Here is a 26793-nt window from a genome sequence, read left to right as displayed (position 1 = left end):
CCCCCCCCCCCAGTTTCTTACCATCAGTGTAACCTGCCTTTTTGTTTGCTCTCACTTTTAACTGTTTCTTGCAAATAACTTCCAGAGCCTTCCCCATCCCGAAGCTCTTCTTCACCTTCCTCTGTCTCTCTCCACGATCCTCTTCCTTTTTCAGGGACAAAAAAAGAAAAAATAGAAGTGTGCTAAATTATTTTTTTTCTCTCTTAAAAAGATTATTTTTTCCATTTTAAAGAAACTATACTTTTATAGATACACTAAAAAAATACAAAAAGAGGAAAATTTTTACCATCACTCCTGGCCCTATTTACTGTTGATGTTTCTATATATTAGTCCTTTATGTCTTACACATCTCTCATTGTGCTTTCTGTACAGTTATTCCTATTTCCTTGTAGTTTAAGCTTGATATGTGCAGTTTTACATGATATTATAAACCTTAAGCTTTCTAAGTGGTTTTTTGTTGTTGTTTTGTTTTCCTGAATCTCAGGCTCCACACCCAGCCCGGAGCCCGATACGGGGCTTGATCTCACGACCCTGAGATCATGACCTGAGCGGAGATCAAGAGTCGGATGCTTAACCAACCGAGCCACCCGGGCACCCCCTAAATGATTTTATTGAAGGGCCATCACCAGGGAGACTCGCTCTCCTGGATTGTGAGGCAGGGGGACTGTAGATGATACACAAGCAGGTCGATTGTTTCCTGAACAAGCATTTCTAGAGAACCTTCCCTGTGTGGGGTAAATTTTGAGGACCCACAGATCGATACCACGGGTGTCCCCCTGCTGGGCACCCGGATGCCGTGACAGACATGTAACCCAGCAGACTGCTCTGACTTGCTGAGTTCTGCCCATGGCAGTGTGTGGCGGCCCCAGAAAGTGGCAAACCCCGCTGGGTGTCGACTGTGCCGAGGGGATGCTGTCTGAGTCAGGTCTAGCGGGACGAGTGGGAGTTCGCCAGGTGGATTCGAGGAGCAGAAGAGCTGGGAGAACAGGAAAGGTGTCGAGGGGGCTGGGGGAAGGGGGTGACCCAGGGCGCGGCACCCTGTGGCGAGTGGCCAGAGCTAAAGCCAGAGAGGCACATGTGGGCCAACTCGAAGGGGTTTTGTCACCCTTTTAAGGAGTTAGGCTGCAGGAAGCTGGGAACGGTAGGAGGAGGAGGAGTATGAAGGGGTCATATGTGTCCCTCAGAAGGATCCCCACACATTACAGGAAGGACGCTGTTTGGGAGGGAGGATGGAGGACCCACAGTGACGCCAAATCCTGTGTCCCCGCTCCCTGCCAGGTGTGATCCCCGTTGCCCTGTTTGCATTCAGTCCTCCCGAGGGAGCGGGGGGAGATGCGGTCGGTTCAGGGATGCTCGGCCGGCCCGTTGCCTCCCAGGTACCACCGGTTCTTAAGCAGAGAGGCAAGGAGCTGGGCTGCGTCTCTGTTGTGTGCAGGAGGGAGGCAGGTGAGGCCGCACTGGTGTGGTGGTGTGGACTGGGCAGAGAGGGCCGTGTCTGGGGGGCGTGGGGAAGGGGACAGAGGTTTTCAACATGGCCGCAGCCATCTGGCGTGAAGAGGTGACCGGAGTCAGAAAGCGTCCAGTAGGCATTCCAAGGAGTCTCCGTGAAGCATTATCCATTGCGTCACCGTGCAGGCGGGTGGTCGGTGGGACTCGCCTCCTGAGAGACGGGTGCAGAGCTGCATGGACACTACAGGCCAGGGCGTTCATTCAGAAGCCATATTTCCTGCTGGAGAGGTTCCCACTGGCCAGGTTTCAGATCATGGGAGTGTCCCAATGAAAGAATGGCAGTAATTCGTAAAAAAACCTTTTAAAAATTAGTGTTAAGGGCGAAAAAGGTCAGCTCCTAGATGGAAAAGTAATGTCAGAAATAGAAAATCACCATTTGGAGCGACTCCAGAAGTAATTCTAGCAGGAACCAAGAGTGGGTCCCAAGGCCACTAGTGAAAGGTTGGGGGCATCATATTACATACGTTAAGAACAACACAGATTGCTGATTAATTATACAGGGGCAGAGGTGTGTGTTTAGTGGCGAAATCTGGCAGGCATTCCCACAGCCAAGTGACCAAACCAGTCACAGGACAAAGTAGGTATCAGATGCCCTTCGATATGATGTGCTAAGGAGGACACACCAGTTCTGTAATTTCCTGCCAATCACATTCAACTTGACTGAGCACAAAGAAACAATCCAATAAAACCAAATGGAGGGACATTCTATAAAGAAACTAGACTGGGGTGCCTGGGTGGCTCAGTCGTTAAGTGTCTGCCTTCGGCTCAGGTCATGATCCCAGGGTCCTGGGATCGAGTCCCACATGGGGCTCCCTGCTCCGCGGGAAGCCTGCTTCTCCCTCTCCCACTCCCCCGCTTGTGCTCCTGCTCTCGCTATCTCTCTCTCTGTCAAATAAATAAAATCTTTAAAAAAAAAAAAAAAGGAACTAGACTGGACTCTTCAAAAATACCAGTGTCCTAAATACAAAGACTGAGAAACAGAAAAATTAAGACTATGTCACATAGCCTCGAGATGTGTCCCCTGGCTGGACCCTGGATCCGGGGCGTAGACGCTATAAAGGCCGTGCTGAGACCTTCAGGAGCCTGAGTGAGGATGTCTGTAAACTGTGATCCTCTTGCCTCCTTGTTACACATTTAGGAGTGTGGCAATGGAAGACAGTGTCCTTGCTTCTACGTATGGGGTGAAGCATCCTAGTATATCCAACTTGTTCTCATGTGGTCCAGGAGAGAAGAGAGGGAGGAAGAAGCAAATGTGGCAAAATGCTGCTAATTGATGAGTCTAAGAGAAGGGTCTGGGGGTTTCATTATTCAGACGATCCCTGCCCACGGTGGCCCCACTTAACGCGTTTTTGAGTCTACCATTCTGGGAAAGCGATGTGCATTCGGTAGAAACCATGCTTTAGATTTCGTGATTTGGCTCATTTCCTGGGCTAGCGATCTGTTCTGGTGAGGCTGGAGCCACAGTGCCCGGGCAGTGACTGTGCTCCTCACTTGGGCGCCGTAGTCAGTATGATACGTGAGACAGTCAGCGCTTGGTCGTAAAGTGGGCTTTGTGTCACATGGTTTTGCGCAACCGTGTTGGGCATGTTAAAGTCAGCAAGGCCGTGAGGTGGGTTGGTTATAGTCAATGCATTTTTGACATAGGATATTTTCAACTCACTATAGGTTTATTGGACTGTGACACCATCATAAGTCACAGAGGAAGATCTGTACTCTGTAGATCTAGAAGTTCCCTAACAAAACTCTGAGGGAATTTTTTTTTTAATTTTTACTTCACGAACAGGTAGTGCGAAAGGATCTCTCAACACTTAAAGCAAAGATAATTTTGTTAAAAGGTAATCATGCCTTTCTGAAATGCTAGATTTCTTTAATGGGACAAGTAAGAACATGGGTGAATGGAAATGCATAGCCGACTTTGAGATTGGTAAGTCTCCTTACTAGAGGCTGTGAAAAAAATTATAAAGTTTTGACTGGGGGGAAGGGAGGCTGAGGTTGGGGATTAGTGCTTGATTGCTGATAATTATAGCGATAACCCTTCCCCCAAAAGAAAGAAGAATGGATGGATACATTTGATAACAGAGAGGTGCAGAGAGCCAAACCCTTCGGAGCTTAATGGAGGGAAAAGTCTTTTTTAAAGTTGTATATATGAGTTCTAAGAGGATGTACGTACTGAAGACTCTCTGCTTAAGAGCAGTTGAGGTGGATACGGTATTTGTGGATGAGGCAAAATCTTCCCAGGATGAGGCAGTTCCCACGTGGAGGAGTTGTTCAGAAAAGTCTCTTGTGACCACGGATGAGAATCCGTGAGGGCTGCGTGTTCGAGGAGCACGCCCCGGATTTCACGTGCTCGGTGCCAGGCATGGAGTTCTCCCTGAAGGGCTTGGGGGTTGGGGTGCTGCCTTACATCGGGTTAGCACTTTATAATGTCTCTGGTCACTTCCTCCAGAGATCATCTCACTTCAGGCAGTGAGGGCTGAGGGCAAGGAAAGGTGGTTCTTGCCATCCTACAGATGAGAGACATCTGCAGCTAGAATGGACAGAGCGTTTGTCCTGAGCACCCCAGATGCTTCACCCTGACCTGGGGCTTGGGTTGGGTGTGGGTTCATCGTGCTCCTATGAAAGCAGACTCGGAGACATTTGGAGCATCACTCCGACACGGCACAGTACAAAGCAAGGGGAGTGAAAGTCAAGTCGAAAACACCTTGTTTGAGAAGGCAGAAAATGTACAATCGGTGTGTGAAAGAGTTCCATGAAAATAACTTTTCTAGAAATGGGGAAGTTTGATTTAAAAGGAAAAAAACATTCGGGAATAAAGGATCGTTCGCGAACCCCGGTGTGCACCTGCATGTAAATGCCGTGTGTGAGATGGGTGGGATTTGGTGAGAACACCTGCAGCCTGGAGATAGTGTTCGGCCTCCGTCACTTGGGGAGACGTTTACAACAACAGCAGGCTCTCTGTTGGGGTGCAGAGGCTGCAGGCTTGCTTGGGTGAGAGCAAGAATCTGGATCTGATCCCCCTGACTCACGGTGCGAAACAGAAAGAGCCTCTCTGTTTATTTGCTTCTCTCTCAAATGGCCATCGTAATGGCCGCTCCAACCACCTGACGGCCTTGGGAGGAGAGGACGAGATAATGGGAAAGCTCTGTTGAAAAGGCTGGAGTCTCTGTATCAACGAAAGCTGATGTTTTCTTCCGTAAGACCACCGGGCCGCTGCCCTTCCACTGCCTGGTCAGGTGGGAGTAAGGAGGTCTGAGAGCTGGTGAGGGACACAGGTGTGCAGCGACAAGGCCGCTGCGCTCCCCAGAGCATCCTCGAGCTTGTGAACACACGACCTGTCCCTGTGAGGGCCTCAGGGTCACACGGAAGGGCATTTTCGTGACTCGTGTTAGTTCTTACGTACCCGTCATCAGTTCAGAGGGCCGGATGCCAGGCGAAATTCGGGGGGTGGCCAAGTCCTGCTGCTGTGGGAGTTGAAGATGAGGGGTGACCACAGTGTCTAGTGTGCTTCTCAGCGGCAGGCTGCCCAGCACGTGATCGACACAGGGTTCCACGGATCCTTCTGCCCCTCGACGCCGGGTTCCTCAGCGGGTGCGGACTGTGGTCTGTGGGTTTCAGAGCAGCTCTCTGGGCATGGCCTACATAGGTGAGAGTGAATTTTCTGTGTAGCAGTGAGACTGTTCTTCAGCAATAAGACAAAAATGTTCCTTGCCCTGGTGGTAGTAGGTGGATTCGTTGAATGAATGAATGAATGAATGTGTACTTTGAGAGATGCCTGGGGCATGATAGCAGGACATTAACTCTGTGAGGTATGAGGCTGCTCAAGGAAAAGTTACTTTATATGTATCCATCTTTATATATATATATATAATTTTTTTTTTTTTAATAAACTGAAGGCTCCCCAGTTTCTAACTTCTAGAGTGATCTGTGTTGTTAAGCCTCTCCTGCCCGGCCTTGTTCTTGCTTAAGCGATTTGTCCAGTTTACTTAATTTCTTAGCCGTTCATTAGATATTGAAGAAAATTGCTTGATTTTTACCAAAAACTGACTTTTCTGTGTCCTTAGGAGACCATAACTCACATGGTGGTATAGATGTGAGAGCTCCTATCACAGCTTTGTAGTGTCCACTGAGAATGTGATCATGTGAATGCCCCCCCCCCCCAATATCTCTGCTTTCAAAAATGAACAATCAAAAGCCTGCTAATGGTGGGGGGGGGGGATTATAGCCCATTCCTTGGAGGAAGCACACTCCATGCTGTTTCCCACTGAATGCAAGTCAAACAGTAGGCAGAATGTATGGAGTGGTGTTTAGAGGATACTAAAAGATAGTAGCAGGCACATTGGGGAAGGAAACCAAAATGAGAAGTGTGAGAGATAAGCCAAGAGTTTCCTGTTTGTTCTTCCCCTTTGTCCTGCCTGCGCTCCAAGGCAACCTGAATCCCAGAAGTGCACACTTCCAAGACAGTCCCTCTCTTTCCAGCCCAAGGAGCAGGAATGGAAGTCCCTTTGGGACAGAGACTGGGAGAAATCCTACCAACTTCCATGCAAACCCTGTTAACATGTGGAATGTACATTCTAGACTTTTTAAAAAAAGCATAGTTTGTAAATGCCCTTCGTAGCCAACCCACGTCGTTTCCTGTGATTACTTTTCTGCACAGTATTTTGTTTCCTGTAGAGTTAGTGATTGCCTTGCTTTTTGCTTTCCTAGCTGTCTGTGCACACACACATTCGTCCCCATGTGGTGATTCTTTATTCAGGGCTGTCGGAGGCAGTGGGCTCTGTTGGAGGCACCTCCTCCAGGGCGACCCTCAACGCACGCCTACCCGCCCCCTGCACTGTCCGTGCTCACAGTCCCTGGACCCTCCCTTCGTTGGCGTCCTGGTGGGTCCCGTCTCCTTTTTTCTGCATTTACTCCTTTGCTTTACAGAGTATATCCTTGTAATTCCCTGAAAACAAGAGTACATAGGTGGTAAATATTGTGAAATCTTGTGTATGTGAAAATGGCTTTAGTTTATCCTTTACTGTAGGGCCAGTTAGTAATATGGCTGGGTATAGGATTCTAAGTTGGAAATCATTTTCCCACAGAATTTGGAGGCATTCTTCCAAAGCCTTCTGTTTTCCAGTATTGTTTTTGAAAAAGCCTGAGTCTTGATCCTTTATATGAAGCTTGTTTCTAATTTCTGGAGGCGTTGGGGTCTCCTGCTATGTAGGTCTGTTTTCTTCTGTTGAGCTGCATGTTCAGTGACCTTCTGCATGTGAAAATCCATACCCTCTCTGTGGTGTGTTCAACCTGCCATCCTTAAGTAGAAATCTGGATACACTTTTTTTTAAAGGGAGATTGTAATAGAACATGTATTTCCCAAAGCCTGGAATATCATTGGTGAGATGCTGAAAAGGATCATGTTGATTAAATTGGGCAACTAATCAGAACTTAAAAATGTGCTGACAAGCATAAAATACAGACAGGCACACATTTTGTTTGACAGAGCAAATAAGAATTGCAGTGAGTGAGTTGTTTAAACCACTTACGAGTCCAGTGTGTGGCCCAGATGTGTGTCAGAGACGGGTAGATTTATTTATGAACTTTTCTCACTCTTACTAAAAGGGAAAAACATGCAGTTCTACCCACATAATAATTTCAGAAGACTGAAGGCACATCCACCTCAGTGTCTTGTCTCGGTTCGGTCGCCAAATATCACAAACCAAGTCTTCTCGCAGTTGACTGCTCCAGTCTCTGGCGCTTCGGCTAAGTTAGCGAAAGAGTTGTCCCCAAGCTGAGCACTGGAAGTTTTCCTAGATATTTTTCCCAAAATGGCTCTGGTAGTAAATCGATCAATGACTCTTCCTCTATCAGTGTAATTTTAAAAGCTGGGTAAACGTCTGCTGAAATGTGCTATAGAAAGTGCCAGCATCGAAGGAACGTTCCGAGGCCGCATGCTTCATCTCTAGGACCAGACCCCTTCCGAGCACTGTCCAAAAAACAGTGAACATTGAGTGGCAGACTTCATGGTGGGGTCTTATGTATCTCAGCATGAACTCGTGAAGGCAGAACACTCCCGTCCGTCTCCTCTGTGCTCAGCGCCCACACTGAGCGCTTCTCTGACCAGATGTAGGGAATGCACTGTGATCCTGGCTCCCTGGGGACAGTATCAGATCCCAGAGACTAAAGACTCCATGTCACACTCACTGTCCCCACCTCCTGCTTCACACACCAGTCCCATGTCTGGGTTGTCCCCGCGCTTCTGACCCCCCCAGCTATAAATTGGAGGTTCCTGTGATGACTCCTCAGGTTGATTAATTTGCTAAATGTTGCTCACAACTCAGGAAAACATGTTACTAGATTTCCCCTGTATTCTAAGAGGATATAACTTAGGGCAGCCAAATGGACGAGATGCCCCAGGCGAGGTGTGTGGGAAGGGGTGCAGAGCTTCCGTGCCCTGTCCGGGTGCGCCCCTCCTCCCAGTACCCCCGTATCTCGACTCTTTCACCACCCTGGAAGCTCTCTGAACCTTCATCCTTCAGGATTTTTGTGGAGGCTTCATTACATAAGCGGGATCGATGAGGCCGTTGGCCATGGGTGATTAACTCAGCCTCCAGCCCTTCTCCCCTCCTCGGAGGTCCAGCCCCCTGAGGGCCTGGTTAGCCCTGTGGCATCCAGCCCCCATCCTCTGGGGCTTTCCGAGAGCAACCTCGTTAGCATGTGCTCAGGTGCGTTGGAAGGGCCTTGTGAGGAATAACCAAAGAAAGCCACCTTGATCTCAGGAAATTCCCAAGGTTGTGCAAGCAGAATGAAGTCAGAGAGCAAATATATATTTCTGATTAGAAATCACCATATCAGAAAGCTTAATTCTGAACAGTAGTAATCACGGCGCACTTCCATGTGGGCCAATAACGAATCTTGTGTTCTCTTTTCCCATCAGCTTTTTGGAGACTGGGAAGCCCAGCTGCGGAGAATAATGAAGCTCATCGCTGGCGGCGGCCTGTCCATCACTGGCTCTCACAACATGTGCGGGGACTATCTGTACAGCGGTCACACGGTCATGCTCACACTCACCTACTTATTTATCAAAGAGTGTAAGTCCATAGCAGCCTTCCATGACATCTGCCATGTCCCCCGGTCTCTGCGGAGTCCCCTGCAAGAGGGCGGCACCTCCTGTCCCCACCGCACCCAGACACAGGGTCCCCCGGAGTGACGTGTGTGTGTGTGTGTGTGTGTGTAGGGCGTGGGGAGGGACTTGTTCCCTCGAGTGTCAGCGTAGCATATGGTATGCGTCAGAGCTCCTGGAAGGAGCCAGAAGGAAATCTCCTAAGACCACAGGACTCCAGCATCAGGCCTGGTAGGATGTGATCATAGACCAGGTGTTTTCAAGTTCCTGGCCCTCTGCCCTAAGCGGGGACAGAAGGGGCTCGGTGACGTGGGCTCGGGGACACTAAATGAGGCAGGCACTGAATGGGAAATTCCCTTTATAAAAATGTACTTAAATACTTCATTATGAGACACACAAAAAATAATACTAAATATGCCCCTGTCCACTGCTCAGGCTTAATAGTAGCATTTGCTGTGTCTGTTTTGTTTAACCTGTTAAAAACCAAATAAAATGTAAGAGGTGATTATGGCCTTTCATTCCTTCCCCTCCCGTTTTCCTGTGTCACATCCATGCATGTTTTGGTGCTTGCGTGCCATGGTGTGAGGTTTTGTCAAATCTACATAATGGTATTATGTTCTCTGCGGTCTTCCAACTTGTTTTCTCTCAGATGATGTTGGTGAGACATGAGGCTCTGGCCCATTGTAATGAACCACAGGTTAATTTTTCTCCTTATTGAAAACGCAGTTGTCCTCAATATTTTACTGTTAAAAACAGTCTCAATGAGCATTATTCAGGCAGTTTCCATGAAGAATAGTGAGTAGACCCGGGCTGTCGGTACCTTGGAAGAGGGACGCACACACTGCAGTCTGGACGTGTCTTGGGAGTGAGTGTGTGGCACCGTCTGGAATGTTGGTGTGGTTGGAATTCAGAGCGGTGGTAGTGATGAGAAGTCACAAATGAACTGATCAGTAAGAACCAGATCATGGAGCGTGCCTGAAACCGTGAGGAGTCTGAACTTACATTCTCTCAGAGACGGGGCCATACCATCCTGTTCCTCCTCCAGAGAAGGAGAAACCACTGCTGGGGCAGGTGCAGGATGGGTGGAGGGGGCCGGGCTGGAGAGCAGGGTGAGAGTGGGGGGCTGGCTGCTGCATAATCCAGGGAAGACATGGGGTGGCCTGAACCACCGTGATGGTGTTGGCGTTGGCAAGACGTGGAGGGAACGGAGAGAGGTCCACAAACAAGAGTCCGCAGAGAGCAGGGCTGACTGGGAGCACGGGAGACAGCTGAAGACCGAAGGCTTAGAAGCCCAGTTTTGGTCTTTTTTTTTTTTTTTTAAGATTTTATTTGACAGAGCACAAGCAGGGGGAGCAGCAGAGGAAGAAGGAGAAGCAGATTCCCCCCTGAACAGGGAGCCCAACGCGGGACTCGATCCCAGGACCCTGAGATCATGACCTGAGCTGAAGGCAGACACTTCACTGACTGAGCCCCCTAGGCGTCCCGGGCCAGTTTTGGTCTTAAACTAAGATAGGGAAGACAGGAGAAGAGGAGATGTGCTGCAGGGCACCGGGAGAAGGAAGTGTAGGTGTTCTTCCACTCGCACTTGGCATGTGACCAAGTAGAGTGAATTCTAACAGTTTCTGTTCAGAACTGTCAGGGCTCCATCTTGCCCTTGTGCTGGGGCGAGCTGGCCATGGTGCTGGGGGCCACGCAGGCTGCGGCTGGGGGAGTGCTCCCACCCCCTGCTGATTGTACTACAGTGGGGGCTAAGCCTTGTCCTTGAAGGAATCCCAGAGTGCCATGTTGGGAGACTGGGAAGACTGGGGTCACAAACGTGGATTTTGAGTTCTGGTGCTACCATGAGCTCTGTGACCTTGGGGACCACCTTTAACCTCTCTAAGTCTTGGTTCCCTCATCTTTAGAATGAGCTACTGGTACCCACCCTGTGGCTGAGGGAGAGGTGGTAGGAATGAAAACAGATGGCATTCATGGGCTCCGACAGAGTTGCATGAGGAATGAACGGTATCTGCTGTTGTTGTGTTGTTAGGGTGCAAATACAGATTCTCCTGGGGGTGGAATATAGAGTCCCCGCCCTTGCCCTGACCACTCCACTTAAAGCTGCAAACTTCCCTTCCCCTTCTCTGTTTCTGATCCTGCTTCTCCTGTTCAACTTCTTAATTTTCCCTTGGCATTTAACACCTTCTAACATAGCGTATAATTTACTTATTTATTATAATTATTTTGTATTGTCTCTCCTCCATGCTGGGAAGGGATCTGCCTACAGGGTAGGTTCTTTACCTGTTTACTCGTTGATCTCAGTAGCTAGAGCATCTCCTGTCCCGGGCACATAGGAGATGCTCGATAAATACTGGTGAAATGGATGACTAGTTCTTAGACCCCTTGAGAATCCAATAAAAGTGTGAACTTCCTCCCCCTGGGTAGGGAGGATGGATCACATGCAAATGACATTTCTGTGTAAAATGTCAGACCCTCTTGAGCCCATTCTTCCAGAATACAAGGTGGGAAAGCCTGCACTCATAGAAATTTTGATGCTTTCCCACCAGGGGGCTTCCAAATGGTGGTATGGACAGGTGTTTATCTGACCCTGCCCTGCCTTTGAATGCACTTGGACCCAAATTCCTGGGCAACTGGATCCTTTCTTATTTCCATTTGAGAAACGGAAATCTCGAAGACTTTCAGATTAGCGTGTGGTCACAGAGGTTGGAAAGCAAATAAAACAGTATCAATTATGACTGCCTAGTCCCTGTATAAGGATCTCTAGACCAAAAAAAAGGTATCCATTTGTGTTTAGAGCATTAACCCCAAATTATTTACAAGTAAATTGACTTAAATGTCAGTGGACAGTTTTGTGGTTTGTTTTTTTGTTTGTTTGTTTGTTTTTTTAAAGATTTTATTTATTTATTTGAGAGAGAGAATGAGAGACAGAGAGCATGAGAGGGAGGAGGGTTAGAGGGAGAAGCAGACTCCCTGCCGAGCAGGGAGCCCGATGCGGGACTCGATCCCGGGACTCCAGGATCCTGACCTGAGCCGAAGGCAGTCGCTTAACTGACCGAGCCACCCAGGCGCCCAATGAAACTTTATTTATTTATTTTTCATAAAGATTTTATTTATTATTTGACAGAGAGAGAATGAGAGAGAGAGAGCACATGAGAGGGGGGAGGGTCAGAGGGAGAAGCAGACTCCTTGCTGAGCAGGGAGCCCGATGCGGGACTCGATCCTGGGACTCCAGGATCATGACCTGAGCCGAAGGCAGTCGCTCAACCGACTGAGCCACCCAGGCGCCCAATGAAACTTTATTTATTTACTTTTTATAAAGATTTTATTTATTTATTTGAGAGAGAGAATGAGAGAGAGCACATGAGAGGGGGGAGGGTCAGAGGGAGAAGCAGACCCCCTGCCGAGCAGGGAGCCCGATGCGGGACTCGATCCCGGGACTCCAGGATCATGGCCTGAGCCGAAGGCAGTCGCTTAACCAACTGAGCCACCCAGGCGCCCCATTTTTTTTTTTTTTTTTAAAGATTTTATTTATTTATTTGAGAGAGAATGAGAGAGAGCACATGAGGGGGGGTGGTCAGAGGGAGAAGCAGACTCCCTGCTGAGCAGGGAGCCCGATGCGGGACTCGATCCCAGCACTCCAGGATCATGACCCGAGCCGAAGGCAGTCGCTCAACCAACTGAGCCACCCAGGCGCCCCAAGGTTTGTTTTTTTTTAATAGAGCATGATGCATTATCCTGTCCATTGCCATTTTAAGCTGTATTTTATGATTTTATGAATCAAGCAGTAACCAAACATAAATTACAATCGCTGATAAAATCATAAAATAAGCTGCTGCCATTCTTGCCTTGGTTACGTGGAAGCTGAAGCCCTTAGATTTGCTGCCTGCGTGACACGCTTCCAGAAGGAAAGGTCAGAGTCACTGGGTGCCGGAGCGGTCATGAGGTGCGGTTGGGTGCCCTAGAGGTGCTGGGACGACGGGGCTACGCTGAGTGTCTCGTCTTTGCAGACTCCCCTCGACGATTCTGGTGGTACCACTGGATCTGCTGGCTGCTCAGCGTGGTTGGGATCTTCTGCATCCTCTTGGCGCACGACCACTACACTGTGGACGTGGTGGTGGCCTACTACATCACCACGAGACTCTTCTGGTGGTACCACACGATGGCCAACCAGCAAGTGAGTGTCCCTCCTCATGGGATTGCAGCCTCTCTTCCCCCAGCCCGGCGGTGCCCACGCGGCTGGGCGAGGGGGCGGGCCGTCCGGCATCTAAGGCGGGGTTGTCTTTTGTGACGCTGACCCACTTGGGAATAAAAAGTGAACAGGGAATGTGTGAGTGCAGCGACACGAACATAGCATCCTTCTAGAGCGAGGGCCTCCCTCCCACTGCCCCTGACAAATGTCTCGGCTGCGCCCACCAGCTGTGCCTGGTCACCATCCCCGCGACCCCAGCTGAGTCCTGAACGTCCATCACAGAAAGTCACCGAAACACTGATTGAGGGATACATGTATGGATGAGAGATGGAGCAAGGCTCCCGGAATTGGCTTGTTTTCCTGCTGAGGTGTGGCCCGGTTAGCAGAGGAGCAAGGAGTGGCCACGTGCGTGTAACGGGGGCACGAGGGGCACGCAGGGCGGGTCTGGGGTCCTTGGCGAACTGGAATAAGGAATAAGGAAACCATCTAAACTCTAGGTGGAAGGTGGTTAGCAAAGCATGCGTGTTCCTTTTGGGGCTGGGACAGTGTCTCCTTCCCCTTGACGTGGTTTTCCTGTCCTTGTTCTCCTAGGTGCTAAAAGAAGCTTCCCAGATGAACCTCCTGGCTAGGGTGTGGTGGTACAGGCCGTTTCAGTACTTCGAAAAGAACGTCCAAGGAATCGTACCTCGCTCTTACCATTGGCCCTTCCCCTGGCCAGTCGTCCACCTCAGCAGACAAGTGAAATACAGCCGCCTGGTGAACGACACATAACGGCCGCTCAAGGCCCTGGAGCGTGGAGCTGTCTGAAGTGCTAAGAACTCCGTGAGAGAAGATGCCATAAACAAACACCTCCCTAATCCTGTTCTCTTTCAAAAGTTACCTTGACTTAACCTATTGAGTTACCTGGTCAGCACTGTGATCTTTTTTTCTCTCCAAAGGACCTGCGTTGGACAACAATAAAGAGAATTTAACCTATCATGCACTGTACACATTTTCCTGTTCATAAGTTTGGGATTTCCATAACCTGCGACCACCCTGTTCCTTTGTATATGATGCAACAGCATAAATGTAAGCTTTTATATCATCAGTTCTGGTCTTTCCAGGCACATCTGGAAATAAAGCGTATTATTTTCTTGGGAAAACATACTTTTCATATCTCTTGCCCCAAAGATTGGGCTGTAAGCCATTTTCTAGCAAATGTCTCTATGAAGGTTTCTGAGTACCTGAATGGGGTTCAATTCTGAAATCTTTCTACCTGTTGCACCGATATTCAAATAAAAATGACAGACACAGAAAGGTTCGGTAACTTTGGGTTTTGTAAAAATCAGCAGAGAGAGTGTGTCAAAAAGTGCAAAAAAAAAAAAGATTCTGTTATAAAGTGATTTTCTAAGTATTTCCTAACTTTATTTTTCAAAATAATGTTATGAAAACCAAATTTAAAGATTTTTACATGTCGGAGAGAAGAGAGTTAAAATTTAAAAATGCTTCTTGGGAGAGAAATTTGTCTATGTTTCTAGTGCCTTTCTTGTCTTGATTGTATGGTCAGTAGGCAATCTTAAATGTTTTTATTTAAAATAAAATATTCCATGGAAATATAAATGTATGTATACACTACTAAATTTTGCATTTATAGCTAAATTAAATCAGAAGACTGCTTATGGTTTTTAAATCGCTATGAATTAAAGAAAGGGGGAGTTAATCAGAAAGTCAGAACCTGTTCCCATATTGTGAGCAGGTAGCAATGACATGTACCACTTAAATTATTTTATCACCTATTTGGTAGTTCGATTTTAACTATACAGTGAAAACAGCCATGAATACTTTGTTTTTAAAAAGAGAGTTTTGAAAAATGATCACTTAACTAAAAAACGTGAAAGCTCTAAATTAGTTATCCATACTCTCACGACAATTTTGTTGGTGAACAACAAAACAGAGATCTATTTCTTTAAAATATATTTGTGCAGAAACTGCATGTAACTCTAAGTTTTACTCCTAACATGAGTATGTTTGGGGAAGTATTCTCTTCTATACTTGCCAATGTGGAGAACAAAATAGTTTTTTAAGAATGAAGAAGTATATATATCCATTCTGTATTTTATGCAGCAGAATTATCTTCCATAGGGTTTTTTTGTGTATTCACAAGGTGATATTTGTATTGTAAAACAATAATGGTGAAGGAAATAAAAAGGCTTTTAAAATTTTGTTTGTTTTAAATATTTGTAAAGTTACTATTCCAGAGAGTATACTGATATCTTAACAGCTTACCTAGATCATAAATTAATCAAAATGCACTTTTTAATAAAACCTGATACTTAAAATAAATGGCTGTTATTTCTAATGTGTTCACATCCTTCCCAGAAGTCGTTGACGAAGTCATTAAAGCAAACACTGCGTTTTTGGACCTTCTTCCTTGGTTTTGTTTGAGACAGGGCCTGTGGCAACCCTGTTTCTTTCCACTTAAGGTTTCTGAAAGTGTACGAGTGTCTTTTTGAAGATACATAAGAAGAATCGAAGGTGAGTTAAATTCAAGCTACAGTCCACGTTGGCTAGAGATGTCAAGCCGGTGAGATTTCCTGCGTGGGGCTCTGGACCGGTGTCTCCGTCAGAACGTGGGATGGCCTCTGGAGGCAAGTTGACCAGAATTCTGGGATGGCCATTTCACTGGTACAGCCTTTCCCTGACCTTGACTGTCGGACAGGTGCTGCGTATCGAAGGGGAAGGCAGCTTGTGTAACGAAAATGCAGTATTTGCACATGCTAAAAATTGGATCTTTTTCTTCCTAAGTCAAGTAGTTTTATTTAAAAAAAAAAAAGTGGTTACTACAGGTTTGCATCCTACATATGTACTAAAGAAATTCGTGCCTGACTGCACTGGTTCATGAATGGACGTATCCTGTGGCTCCCCATCTGCAGATCCCAGGAAGGACAGAGAAATCTCGTGTTCTGGAGAATCCTAGTCCACTTGATAAAGCCTGCCTGATTGAGGACATGCGCTTTTTTTGTCCTTTAGTTTGCTAAGACAAAGCCCTGGACAACTCCTTTGTTGGGCTCTCTTTATGAGGAGGGCATTTTACATGTATTGTTAACCCTCACAAAACCACAAGGTTAGTTATTACCCCGTCTTGCAGGAGGTGACTGATTGGAGTTCCGGTTTCCACCCTCTCCCCAGCACCCCGTGCCCCCCAAATACTGTGAGTGTTCATAAATTGTATGGGAAGAGTCAGCAGTGGGAGAAATCGGTGCCTGTCCTGGAAAAGCCAAGTGGGACACCTCTTACTATGGACTGAGTAGTAGGCAATGCACATCACGAGGTGAGAGACTAATTTTGCCAATTTCCTAACTGCTAAATGTTTTATTTGTATCCCAAATACCTACTTGATGTGATAAGTATCTCATAAACTTTATAAATACCACATAAAATGAAAATCCCTGTTAGCTTTAATTTGACCTTCGTTATACAAAAAGTCAACCATGGAATTGAGTTAACTAGGGTATAGAATATGCTACTTGGATCCCTTGATAATTTTTTTTTTTTTAAGATGTACTTATTTTAGAGAAAGAGTGTGCAGCGGGGATGGGCAGAGAATCTCAAGCAGACTCCCCACTGAGTGTGGAGCCCGACACAGGGCTTGATCTCATGACCCTGAGATCACAACCTAAGCCAAAACCAAGAGTCAGACGCTGATGCTGATATTCTTTATTTTTCTCTCCCTTTGGTCAGGAAACTTCAAGCAAATCCAGACTTGATATTCTGCTTATCAGCACCTTAAAGTTCTTCTCTGCCTGCTGGCTCAGCATGAGTCACAAGAAAATTAAGCAACCTGCTAGGTCCAGACTCCAGCCTTCTGAGGTCAGAGATGGGCGTGGTCCGTGAGGGGAAGTTGCACAAAACTGGAACGAGGGAGGGAGAGGGTTGGGATCGCGGGGAGAGTGGCAGGACAGTGCAGACGGCCGTGGCTTACTATTGGTGAAGACAGGGAAGGAGGGTTTATCACAAGAGCTAACACGTGTTTTGCATGTGTGAGAAATCCTTTGTGTTCTCGAGTGTTGGCTAGTACCAGTGTCATTTAGCATCTAGCAACTGAGAAAATGCATGCTATGGATTTAGAAATGCCCTTGAGGCTTTGTGGTTTGCCAGTGACAGTGTACGTGTAACATCTGATCGACAGGAGTAGTACTTACTCGGCCGTTCATTATTCCATCAACACATCATGGTTGGTGAGTGCAAAGATTGGAGAGTCTCTTGAGAATTCTTGGGACAGGTTTACTGAAGATTTGAAGACAGAGATCAATGAGATAGGCAGACTCCCATGTTTTTCAAAGTTAAAGAAGTAGGGAGTCCAAATTAAGAGGCCTATGCAAAATCCCGTGTCCTAGTTCCTGTGTTGAAGGTTGTCTAGGGTGTGGCTTGAGGGGCCAAAATGGCATCCCAGGTGAGGACAAGGGAAGGCTCTGACACCTAAGAGGGACTGGCCCTGAGTTCCCTCCCAGCCCCCTGGTGGCCTAGAACCTCATGTGTTGTGATGCTCTCTTGTTAGTTGCATACACATTAAAGTTGCTATGTCTTCTTGGAGGATTGACCGCTTTACTGTTCTGTCGTCTCTCTATTCCTGATAATATTCCTTGTTGTGAAGTCTGCTTTGTCTGAAATTAAAATAACGACTCCAGCTTTCTTCTGATGAGTGTTCGCATGGTATATATCCTTCTCGACCCCTTTATTTTTACCTCTCTGGATCTTTATAAAGTGGGTTTCTTATAGAATATATAGCAGATAGGGGCGCCTGGGTGGCTCAGTTGGTTAAGCGACTGCTTTTGGCTCAGGTCATGATCCTGGAGTCCCTGGATCGAGTCCCGCATCGGGCTCCCTGCTTGGCAGGGAGCCTGCTTCTCCCTCTGACCCTCCCCCCTCTCATGTGCTCTCTCTCTCTCATTCTCTCTGTCTCAAATAAATAAATAAAATCTTTAAAAAAATATATATATAGCAGATAAATGGCATTTTGTTTTTAATCTATTCTACAGTCTCTGTCTTTTTTTTTTTTTAAAGATTTTATTTATTTATTTGACAGAGAGAGAGCGAGAGAGGGAACACAAGCAGGGGGAGTGGGAGAGGGAGAAGCAGGCTTCCCACCGAGCAGGGAGCCCGATGCGGGGCTCGATCCCAGGACCCTGGGATCATGACCCGAGCCGAAGGCAGACGCTTAACGACTGAGCCACCCAGGCACCCCAGTCTCTGTCTTTTTAGTTGGTGTGTTTAGACCTGTCACATTTAAACTATAATTGATAACACGGTTGACCCTTGAACAATATGGGTTTGGACTGAGCAGGCCCACTTACACATGGGTTTTTTCAATAAATACAGTACTGTAAATGTACTTTCATGATTTTCCTGATATTTTTTTCTCTAGCTTTATTATAAGAATACAGTAATATAATACATGTACAAAATATGTGTTAATTGTTATTGATAAGGCTTCTGGTCAACAGGCTATTAGTAGATAAATTTGGGGAGAGTCAAAATTTTTATGTGGATTTCTGACTCCCGCCTCCCCTCCCCGCCCCGCCCCCCCAGCAGTTCATCTAAGTTACCATGTAAGTGTTCCTCATAATTTATGGCTCTGGTGGCTTCTGCTCCATGCAAGCAGATCTCAGCTGTGACTCTGGATGCACCTGTCTCTCCAGATTTGGAGGGTGGTGGTTGGACCCATTGACCCAAAAAAGTCATTTTTTGAAACGTTTGTCCAGCCTTTTCTAGTTGTAAGGATGGGAATGGTGACTTGACTCCAAAGCTCTTTGCATGTTGAGGATGAAACCAGAAGCCCTTGGTGACCCAGTTTTTGTGGTCAAAATAAATTTGGAGGACAATGAATAAGCTGTTATCTGTAGAGTACTTTTAATGGCTGGACATACAAATTTGTGTTCTAATGACAATTGAAGACCTAAAAATAGAAATGGCTGTTAGAGTCCGTTTTAATGGCTTCTAACTCTCAACACACCGGGTGTCCAGAAGAACATGAAGACAGTTAGCACTGGATTGGGGAAAAGAGGGGGCACATTCACGTATCTTAACTGCAAGCTTACTTCCTGGAGCCTTTAATTTGCTCTCCCCCTAGAGGACTAGGATGCAGCTGAGCACCAAAGCAAACCCAAACTCCAGAGGAACCTGAATGACACTCCCTCTCCTTTTTTTCTTTGGACTGCTCCCATGGCTAGTTTTCTGAGAGCCCTGTGGCATATCCCAAGCTGGTCCCTGGGAAAGATCTGGTTAGTAACAAGTAAGACATTGGTTAGTAACAAATACGATTGCTTACGAGGAACATCAAAACATTACAAGAAAGTGTCAGGTGCCTACCGTCCAGAATGCTTGGTCTATTTTTGCCAGAGGGTATACAGTATGTTCTGTTGGGTTAGTCAGTTTTTCTTCTCAGTCCCTCTCTTTTTGGCTTGGACTAAGATAAATTCTAGATAGTTTAACTCAGTGGCTTATTGGCGCTTGGGATCTGCTCCCCTGGCCAGCTCTGTGTTGGGAGGATCTGGTATTGTTTTCATTGCTTCCTGCCGATAGTATTCATCAGCACGAGAGGAGAAGCCAAAGGAGGTTTCGGCCAAAGCATTCTGTGTTTAATAAAGAGCCTGTGACTGCAGAAAGGCACACAGCGGGTTTTCCATGGGGGATGTGTAGCCATGCTCCCTGATATCTTAGGATGTTTCAGGGGGAAAAAAAAATGATTTGGGAAAAAGCATGATCTGTTACAATGAACGTTTGTTTGGAAGGCTTCTCTGAAATCCTTGGCTTTGAGTTTCAAGAGGCCACAGTCCAGTCATTGCCAGGCTTATGGGAAGCATGTTCATTGCCAGCCTGAGTGGTCCCCGGAACCTTCTGACCTCTGGCTGTGTTGGGCCAGGACAGTGGCCCCTGGTATGGGTAGGCAGTGAGGATGCAGTGTGTTTGCAGCAAAAGCTTCCATTCTGCAGACGCTCCAATGAGCCTAGCAGGTTCGGTCCAGCCCGGAGGCGGGCAGACACACTTGCTTAGGCGAGTACTAGCTGCCTTTCTCCGCGGGTTCCAGGGGCGGGCATGTAAAGCAAATGACGAGAAGAGGAGCTAGGTCCAGTTAGGGTTGCCGGCATACGTCTGCCCTGGAAGCATCACTGGCCTGGGACGTGGCCGCGCATTGCTGTGCTCAGGAGCTGAGCCCAGATGACCACAGAGCTTGATCTCTACCCCCTGTGGCTTGCAGGGCCCGCTCCAAACCCTGGGGCCAAGTGGCTCCCTAACGAGGTTTCTCCTGGGGCTCCCGATTCCTGAGCAGAGAGAAGCAACTGCAGGAGGGTAGAGGGATCCAAGCAGGGAGTCGGGCCAGAAGGTCCTGTTCTGTGTTCTTGTACAATCCCTGGTACCCACTGCACCCGGCACACAGCAAAAACGGTTGGGGTGGGGGCTGGGCGGCAGCATCGTACTTCCTGGGGGCGAGAAAATGTCAATGTATTCAGCACACAGAACCCCCATATACCACTAACATTCACCGAGTGTGAATTCAAACAAAAAGTCACTGAAATTAGATGGGAAGGTATCCGAAATGTCACTTTAACACATGCCAAGCATGGAGAACAGTGATAAAAGGGGTTCCTGTGGATCCGGGCTATGGAAACCGGCTTAAGTTCTCCAGATGTTCAGGGTTTAATCACCCATTAAAATCGACAAAAACAATGAATTCTCGCAGGCCCCGGGAAATTCATTTTCCTCTCGGGAATGAAGAGGGCCCTGATCCAAGTCCTCATTTGACAAAGCTGAGGAAGGGTTGCTGGCAATCGTCCCTCCTCTAAAGGAGGTTAGAGCAAGGACGGCAGGCTTACGGCAGAGACCTGCTTCTTTCTGCTCCGATTTCCAGCAGCTTGGCCCCCCCCCCCCCCCCCCCGCCTGGGACTCAGGAGATGCACTGGTGGGACCTGGGACGAAGCCTGGGGGGGACCCGGAGGGCAGGTGAGCCTCAAGGCCTGCAAAAACACAGGCTTCTCTGTCAGGCACATTGCTCTTCCCGGGCTGTTTGCGTTTGATGGGGGGAGGAGGGGTGGGGTCTAAGTTAGGGCTTACAAACACACACACACACACACACACACACACGTGTACGTCAGTTTAGCATTTGTATCAGCATATTTCAAACTGTAACAAATCTTCCCTTAGAGAAACATCCTTCAATTTCATTAAATTAGTAGTTGGCAAATTTATGTGGCCTTGAAACCCATTCCATATAAACTCTTTTCCCCTCTAATATTTTATAATGAAAAATTCTTTTTAAAGATTTATTTATTCGACAGAGAGAGAGAGAGAGAGCACAAGCAGGGGGAGTGGGAGAGAGAAGCAGACTCCCCGTGGAGCAGGGAGCCCGATGCGGGGCTCCATCCCAGGACCCTGAGATCATGACCTGAGCTGAAGGCATATGCTTAGCAACTGAGCCACCCAGGTGTCCCATCATGAAAAATTTTAAGTCTACACTAACTTCGTAAGAATTCCACAATGAGAACCCACGTAGACACCACCTAGTTTCTACTGCTGTTTTATTAACTTGCTTTATCACATATCAATCCATTTGTCTTTTTATCCATCTATCAGTTATTTTTTTTATTATGTTAATCACCATACATTACATCATTAGTTTTAGATGTAGTGTTCCATGATTCATTGTTTGTGCATAACACCCAGTGCTCCATGCAGTACATGCCCTCTTTAATACCCATCACCAGGCTAACCCATCCCCCCACCCCCTTCCCTCTAGAACCCTCAGTTTGTTTCTCAGAGTCCATAGTCTCTCATGGTTCGTCTTCTGCTCTGATTTCCTCCCCTTCATTTTTCCCTTCCTGCTTTCTTCTTTTTCTTCTTCTTTTTAACATATAATGTCTTACTTGTTTCAGAGGTACAGGTCTTTGATTCAACAGTCTTACACAATTCACAGAGCTCACCATAGCACATACCCTCCCCAGTGTCTATCACCCAGCCACCCCATCCCTCCCACCCCACCCCCCACTCCAGCAACTCTCAGGTTGTTTTCTGAGATTAAGAATTCCTCATATCAGTGAGGTCATATGATACATGTCTTTCTCTGATTGACTTATTTCGCTCAGCATAATACCCTCCAGTTCCATCCACGTCATTGCAAATGGCAAAATTTCATTCCTTTAGATGGTTGCATAATATTCCATTGTGTGTGTGTGTGTGTGTGTGTGTGTGTGTGTGTGTATATCTCACATGTTCTTTATCCATTCATCTGTCGATGGACATTTTGGCTCTTTCCATAGTTTGCCTGTTGCGGACATTGCTGCTATAAACACTGGGGTGCACGTACCCCTTCGGATCCCTACATTTGTATCTTTGGGGTAAACACCCAGTACTGCAATGGCTGGATCATATGGTAGCTCTATTTTCAACTTTTTGAGGAAACTCCATACTGTTTTCCAGAGTGCCTGCACCAGCTTGCATTCCCACCAGCAGTGTAGGAGGGTTCCCCTTTCTCCACCTCCCCGCCAACATCTGTTGTTTCCTGACTTGTTAATTTTAGCCATTCTGACTGGTGTGAGGTGGTATCTCATTGAGGTTTTGATTTGGATTTCCCTGAGGCCGAGCGATGCTGAGTACTTTTTCATGTGTCTGTTGGCCATTTGGATGTCTTCTTTGGAAAAACGTCTGTTCATGTCTTCTGCCCATTTCTTGATTGGATCATTTGTTCCTTGGGTGTTGACTTTAAGAAGTTCTTTATAGATTTTGGATACTAGCCCTTTATCTGATATGTCATTTGCAAATATCTTCTCCCATTCTGTCGGTTGTCTTTTGGTTTTGTTGACTGTTTCTTTTGCTGTGCAAAAGCTTTTTATCTTGATGAAGTCCCAATAGTTCATTTTTGCCCTTGCTTCCCTTGCCTTTGGCGATGTTTCTAGGAAGAAGTTGCTGTGGCTGAAGTTGAAAAGGTTGCTGCCTGTGTTCTCCTTTAGGATGTTGATGGACTCCTGTCTCACATTGAGGTCTTTCAACCATTTGGAGTCTATTTTTGTGTGTGGTGTAAGGAAATGATCCAGTTTCATTCTTCTGCATGTGGCTGTCCAATTTTTCCAACACCATTTGTTGAAGAAACTGTCTTTTTTCCACTGGGTATTCTTTTCTGCTTTGTCGAAGATTAGTTGACCGTAGAGTTGAGGGTCCATTTCTGGGCTCTCTAATCTGTTCCATTGATCTGTGTGTCTGTTTTTGTGCCAGTACCATACTGTCTTGATGATGACAGCTTTGTTATAGAGCTTGAAGTCCAGAATTGTGATGCCACCAGCTTTGCTTTTCTTTTTCAACATTCCTCTGGCTATTTGGGGTCTTTTCTGGTTCGATATGAATTTTCGGATTATTTGTTCCATTTCTTTGAAAAAAAGTGGATGGTATTTTGATGGGGATTGCATTGAATGTGTAGATTGCTCTAGGTAGCATTGACATCTTCACAATATTTGTTCTTCCAATCCATGAGCATGGAACATTTTCCCATTTCTTTGTGTCTTCCTCAGTTTCTTTCATGAGCATTTTATAGTTTTCTGAGTACAGATCCTTTGCCTCTTTGGTTAGATTTATTCCTAGGTATCTTATGGTTTTGGGTGCAATTGTAAATGGGATCGACTCCTTAATTTCTCTTTCTTCTGTCTTGTTGTTGGTGTATAGGAATGCCACTGATTTCTGTGCATTGATTTTATATCCTGCCACTTGACTGAATTCCTGTATGAGTTCTAGCAGTTTTGGGGTGGAGTCTTTTGGGTTTTCCACATAAAGTATCATATCATCTCCAAACAGTGAGAGTTTGACTTCTCCTTTGCCAATTTGGATGCCTTTTATTTCTTTTTGTTGTCTGATTGCTGTGGCTAGGACTTCTAATACTATGTTGAATAACAGTGGTGATAGTGGACATCCCTGCCGCATTCCTGACCTTCGGGGGGAAGCTCTCAGTTTTTCCCCATTGAGAATGATATTCGCTGTGGGTTTTTCATAGATGGCTTTTATGATATTGAGGTATGGACCCTCTATCCCTAGACTCTGAAGAGTTTTGATCAAGAAAGGATGCTGTACTTTGTCAAATGCTTTTTCTGCATCTATTGAGAGGATCATATGATTCTTGTTCTTTCCTTTATTAATGTATTGTATCACATTGATTTGTGGATGTTGAACCAACCTTGCAGCCCAGGGATAAATCCCACTTGGTCGTGGTGAATAATCCTTTTAATGTACTATTGGATCCTATTGGCTAGTATTTTGGTGAGAATTTTTGCATCCATGTTCATCAAGGATATTGGTCTGTAATTCTCCTTTTTGATGGGGTCTTTGTCTGGTTTGGGGATCAAGGTAATGGTGGCCTCATAAAATGAGTTTGGAAGTTTTCCTTCCATTTCTATTTTTTGGAACAGTTTCAGAAGAATAGGTATTAATTCTTCTTTAAATGTTTGGTAGAATTCCCCTGGGAAGCCATCTGGCCCTGGGCTCTTGTTTGTTGGGAGGTTTTTGATGACTGCTTCAATTTTCTTAGTGGTTATAGGTCTGTTCAGGTTTTCTATTTCATCCTGGTTCAGTTTTGGTAGTTGATACATCTCTAGGAATGCATCCATTTCTTCCAGGTTATCGAATTTTCTGGCATAGAGTTGCTCATAATATGTTCTTATAATTGTATTTCTTTGGTGTTGGTTGTGATCTCTCCTCTTTCATTCATGATTTTGTTGATTTGGGTCATTTCTCTTTTCTTTTTGATAAGTCTGGCCAGGGGTTTATCAATCTTGTTATTTCTTTCAAAGAACCAGCTCCTAGTTTCATTCATCGGTTCTACTGTTCTTTTGGTTTCTATTTCATTGATTTCTGCTCTGATCTTTATTATTTCTCTTCTCCTGCTGGGTTAGGCTTTATTTGTTGTTCTTTCTCCAGCTCCTTTAGGTGTAGGGTTAGGTTGTGTACTTGAGACCTTTCTTGTTTCTTGAGAAAGGCTTGTATTGCTATATACTTTCCTCTTAGGACTGCCTTTGCTGCATCCCAAAGATTTGGAACAGTTGTGTCTTCATTTTCATTTGTTTCCCTGAATTTTTTAAATTCTTCTTTAATTTCCTGGTTGACCCATTCGTTCTTTAGTAGGATGCTCTTTAGCCTCCATGTATTTGAGTTCTTTCTGACTTTCCTCTTGTGATGGAGTTCTAGTTTCAAAGCATTGTGGTCTGAAAATATGCAGGGAATGATCCCAATCTTTTGGTACCAGTTGAGACCTGATTTGTGACCTAGGATGTAATCTATCCTGGAGAGTGTTCCATGGGCACTAGAGAAGAATGTGTATTCTGTTGTTTGGGATGGAATGTTCTGAATATATCTGTGAAGTCCATTTGGTCCAGTGTGTCATTTAAAGTCTTTATTTCCTTGTTGATCTTTTGCTTAGATGATCTGTCCATTTCAGTGAGGGGAGTGTTAAAGTCCCCCACTATTATTGTATGGTTGTCAATATTTTCTTTGCTTTTGTTATTGATTGGCTTATATAATTAGCTGCTCCCATGTTAGGGGCATAGATATTTACAATTGTTGGATCTTCTCGTTGGATAGACCCTTTAAGTAGGATATAGTGTCCTGCCTCATCTCTTTAAACTCGAAATTGTCTGATACAAGGATTGCCACCCCAGCTTTCTTTTGGTGTCCAGTAGCATGGTAAATGGTTTTCCACCCCCTCACTTTCAATCTGGGGTTGTCTTTGGGTCTAAAATGAGTCTCTTGCAGACAGCATATCAATGGGTCTTGTTTTTTTATCCAATCTGATAGCCTCTGTCTTTTGATTGGGGCATTTAGCCCATTTACATGCAGGGTAACTATTGAAAGATATGAATTTAGGGCCATTGTATTGCCTGTAAGGTGACTGTTACTGTATATTGTCTGTGTTCCTTCTGGTCTGTGTTGCTTTTAGGCTCTCTCTTTGCTTAGAGGACCCCTTTCAAGATTTCTTGTAGGGCTGGTTTCGTGTTTGCAAATTCCTTTAGTTTTTGTTTGTCCTGGAAGCTTTTTATCTCTCCTTCTATTTTCAATGACAGCCTAGCTGGATATAGTATTCTTGGCTGCATATTTTTCTCCTTTAGTGCTCTGAATATATCCTGCCAGTCCTTTCTGGCCTGCCAGGTCTCTGTGGATAGGTCTGTAGGTTACAGACCTCTTGTCCCGAGCTGCTTTCAGGATTTTCTCTTTGTCTCTGAGACTCGTAAGTTTTACTATTAGATGTTGGGGTATTGACCTATTTTTATTGATTTTGAGGGGGGTTCTCTGTGCCTCCTGGATTTTGATGCCTGTTTTCTTTCCCAAATTAGGGAAGTTCTCTGCTATGATTTGCTCCAATATACCTTCTGCCCCTCTCTCTCTTTCTTCTTCTTCTTCTGGGATCCCAGTTATTCTAATATTGTTTTGTCTTATGGTATCACTTATCTCTCGAACTCTGCCCTCATGATCCAGTAGTTGTTTATCTTTTTCTCAGCTTCTTTATTTTCCATCATTTGTTCTTCTATATCACTAATTCTCTCTTCTGCCTCATTTATCCTAGCAGTTAGAGCCTCCATTTTTGATTGCACCTCATTAATAGCCTTTTTGATTTTGACTTGGTTAGATTTTAGTTCTTTTATTTCTCCAGAAAGGGTTTCTCTAATATCTTCCATTCTTTTTTCAAGCCCAGCTAGTATCTTCAAAATCATCATTCTGAACTCTAGTTCTGACATCTTACTAATGTCCGTATTGATTAGGTCCCTGGCAGTCGGTCCTGCCTCTTGTTCTTTTTTTTTGAGGTGATTTTTTTCTGTTTTGTCATTTTGTCCAGAGGATAATAGATGAATGAAAGAACAAAATGCTAACAGGGTAACAATGTCCCCAGAAAATATACACTAAACAAGTCAGAAGAGACCTGAAACCAGGGGAAAAGAAAGAGAAAGAAGAAAGAAAAAAAAAGAAAAAGAAAAAGATAAAAACA

At 45.7% G+C, this 26793-nt stretch overlaps 1 protein-coding gene across 7 annotated transcripts in view; it reads left to right on the top strand.

Annotated features, from left to right (window-relative positions):
* SGMS1 (sphingomyelin synthase 1) overlaps positions 1–15111 on the top strand; it is a 268484-nt gene extending 253373 nt beyond the window's left edge. For all 7 annotated transcript variants that reach the window (XM_021696184.1, XM_021696186.1, XM_021696181.1 and 4 more), the window contains 3 exons: positions 8426–8579; positions 12619–12785; positions 13392–15111. In XM_021696184.1, the coding sequence (XP_021551859.1) occupies positions 8426–8579; positions 12619–12785; positions 13392–13571 (501 nt within the window). In that variant the 3' untranslated portion in view covers positions 13572–15111. The remainder of the gene's footprint in view (positions 1–8425; positions 8580–12618; positions 12786–13391) is intronic.
* Positions 15112–26793: the final 11682 nt, after the last annotated feature.

Source organism: Neomonachus schauinslandi, chromosome 6 (assembly GCF_002201575.2).
Source record: "Neomonachus schauinslandi chromosome 6, ASM220157v2, whole genome shotgun sequence".
NCBI classification, from domain to species: domain Eukaryota; kingdom Metazoa; phylum Chordata; class Mammalia; order Carnivora; family Phocidae; genus Neomonachus; species Neomonachus schauinslandi.
The sequence above is the reverse complement of the archived record's forward strand: the minus strand, read 5'-3'. Positions and strand labels throughout refer to the sequence as shown.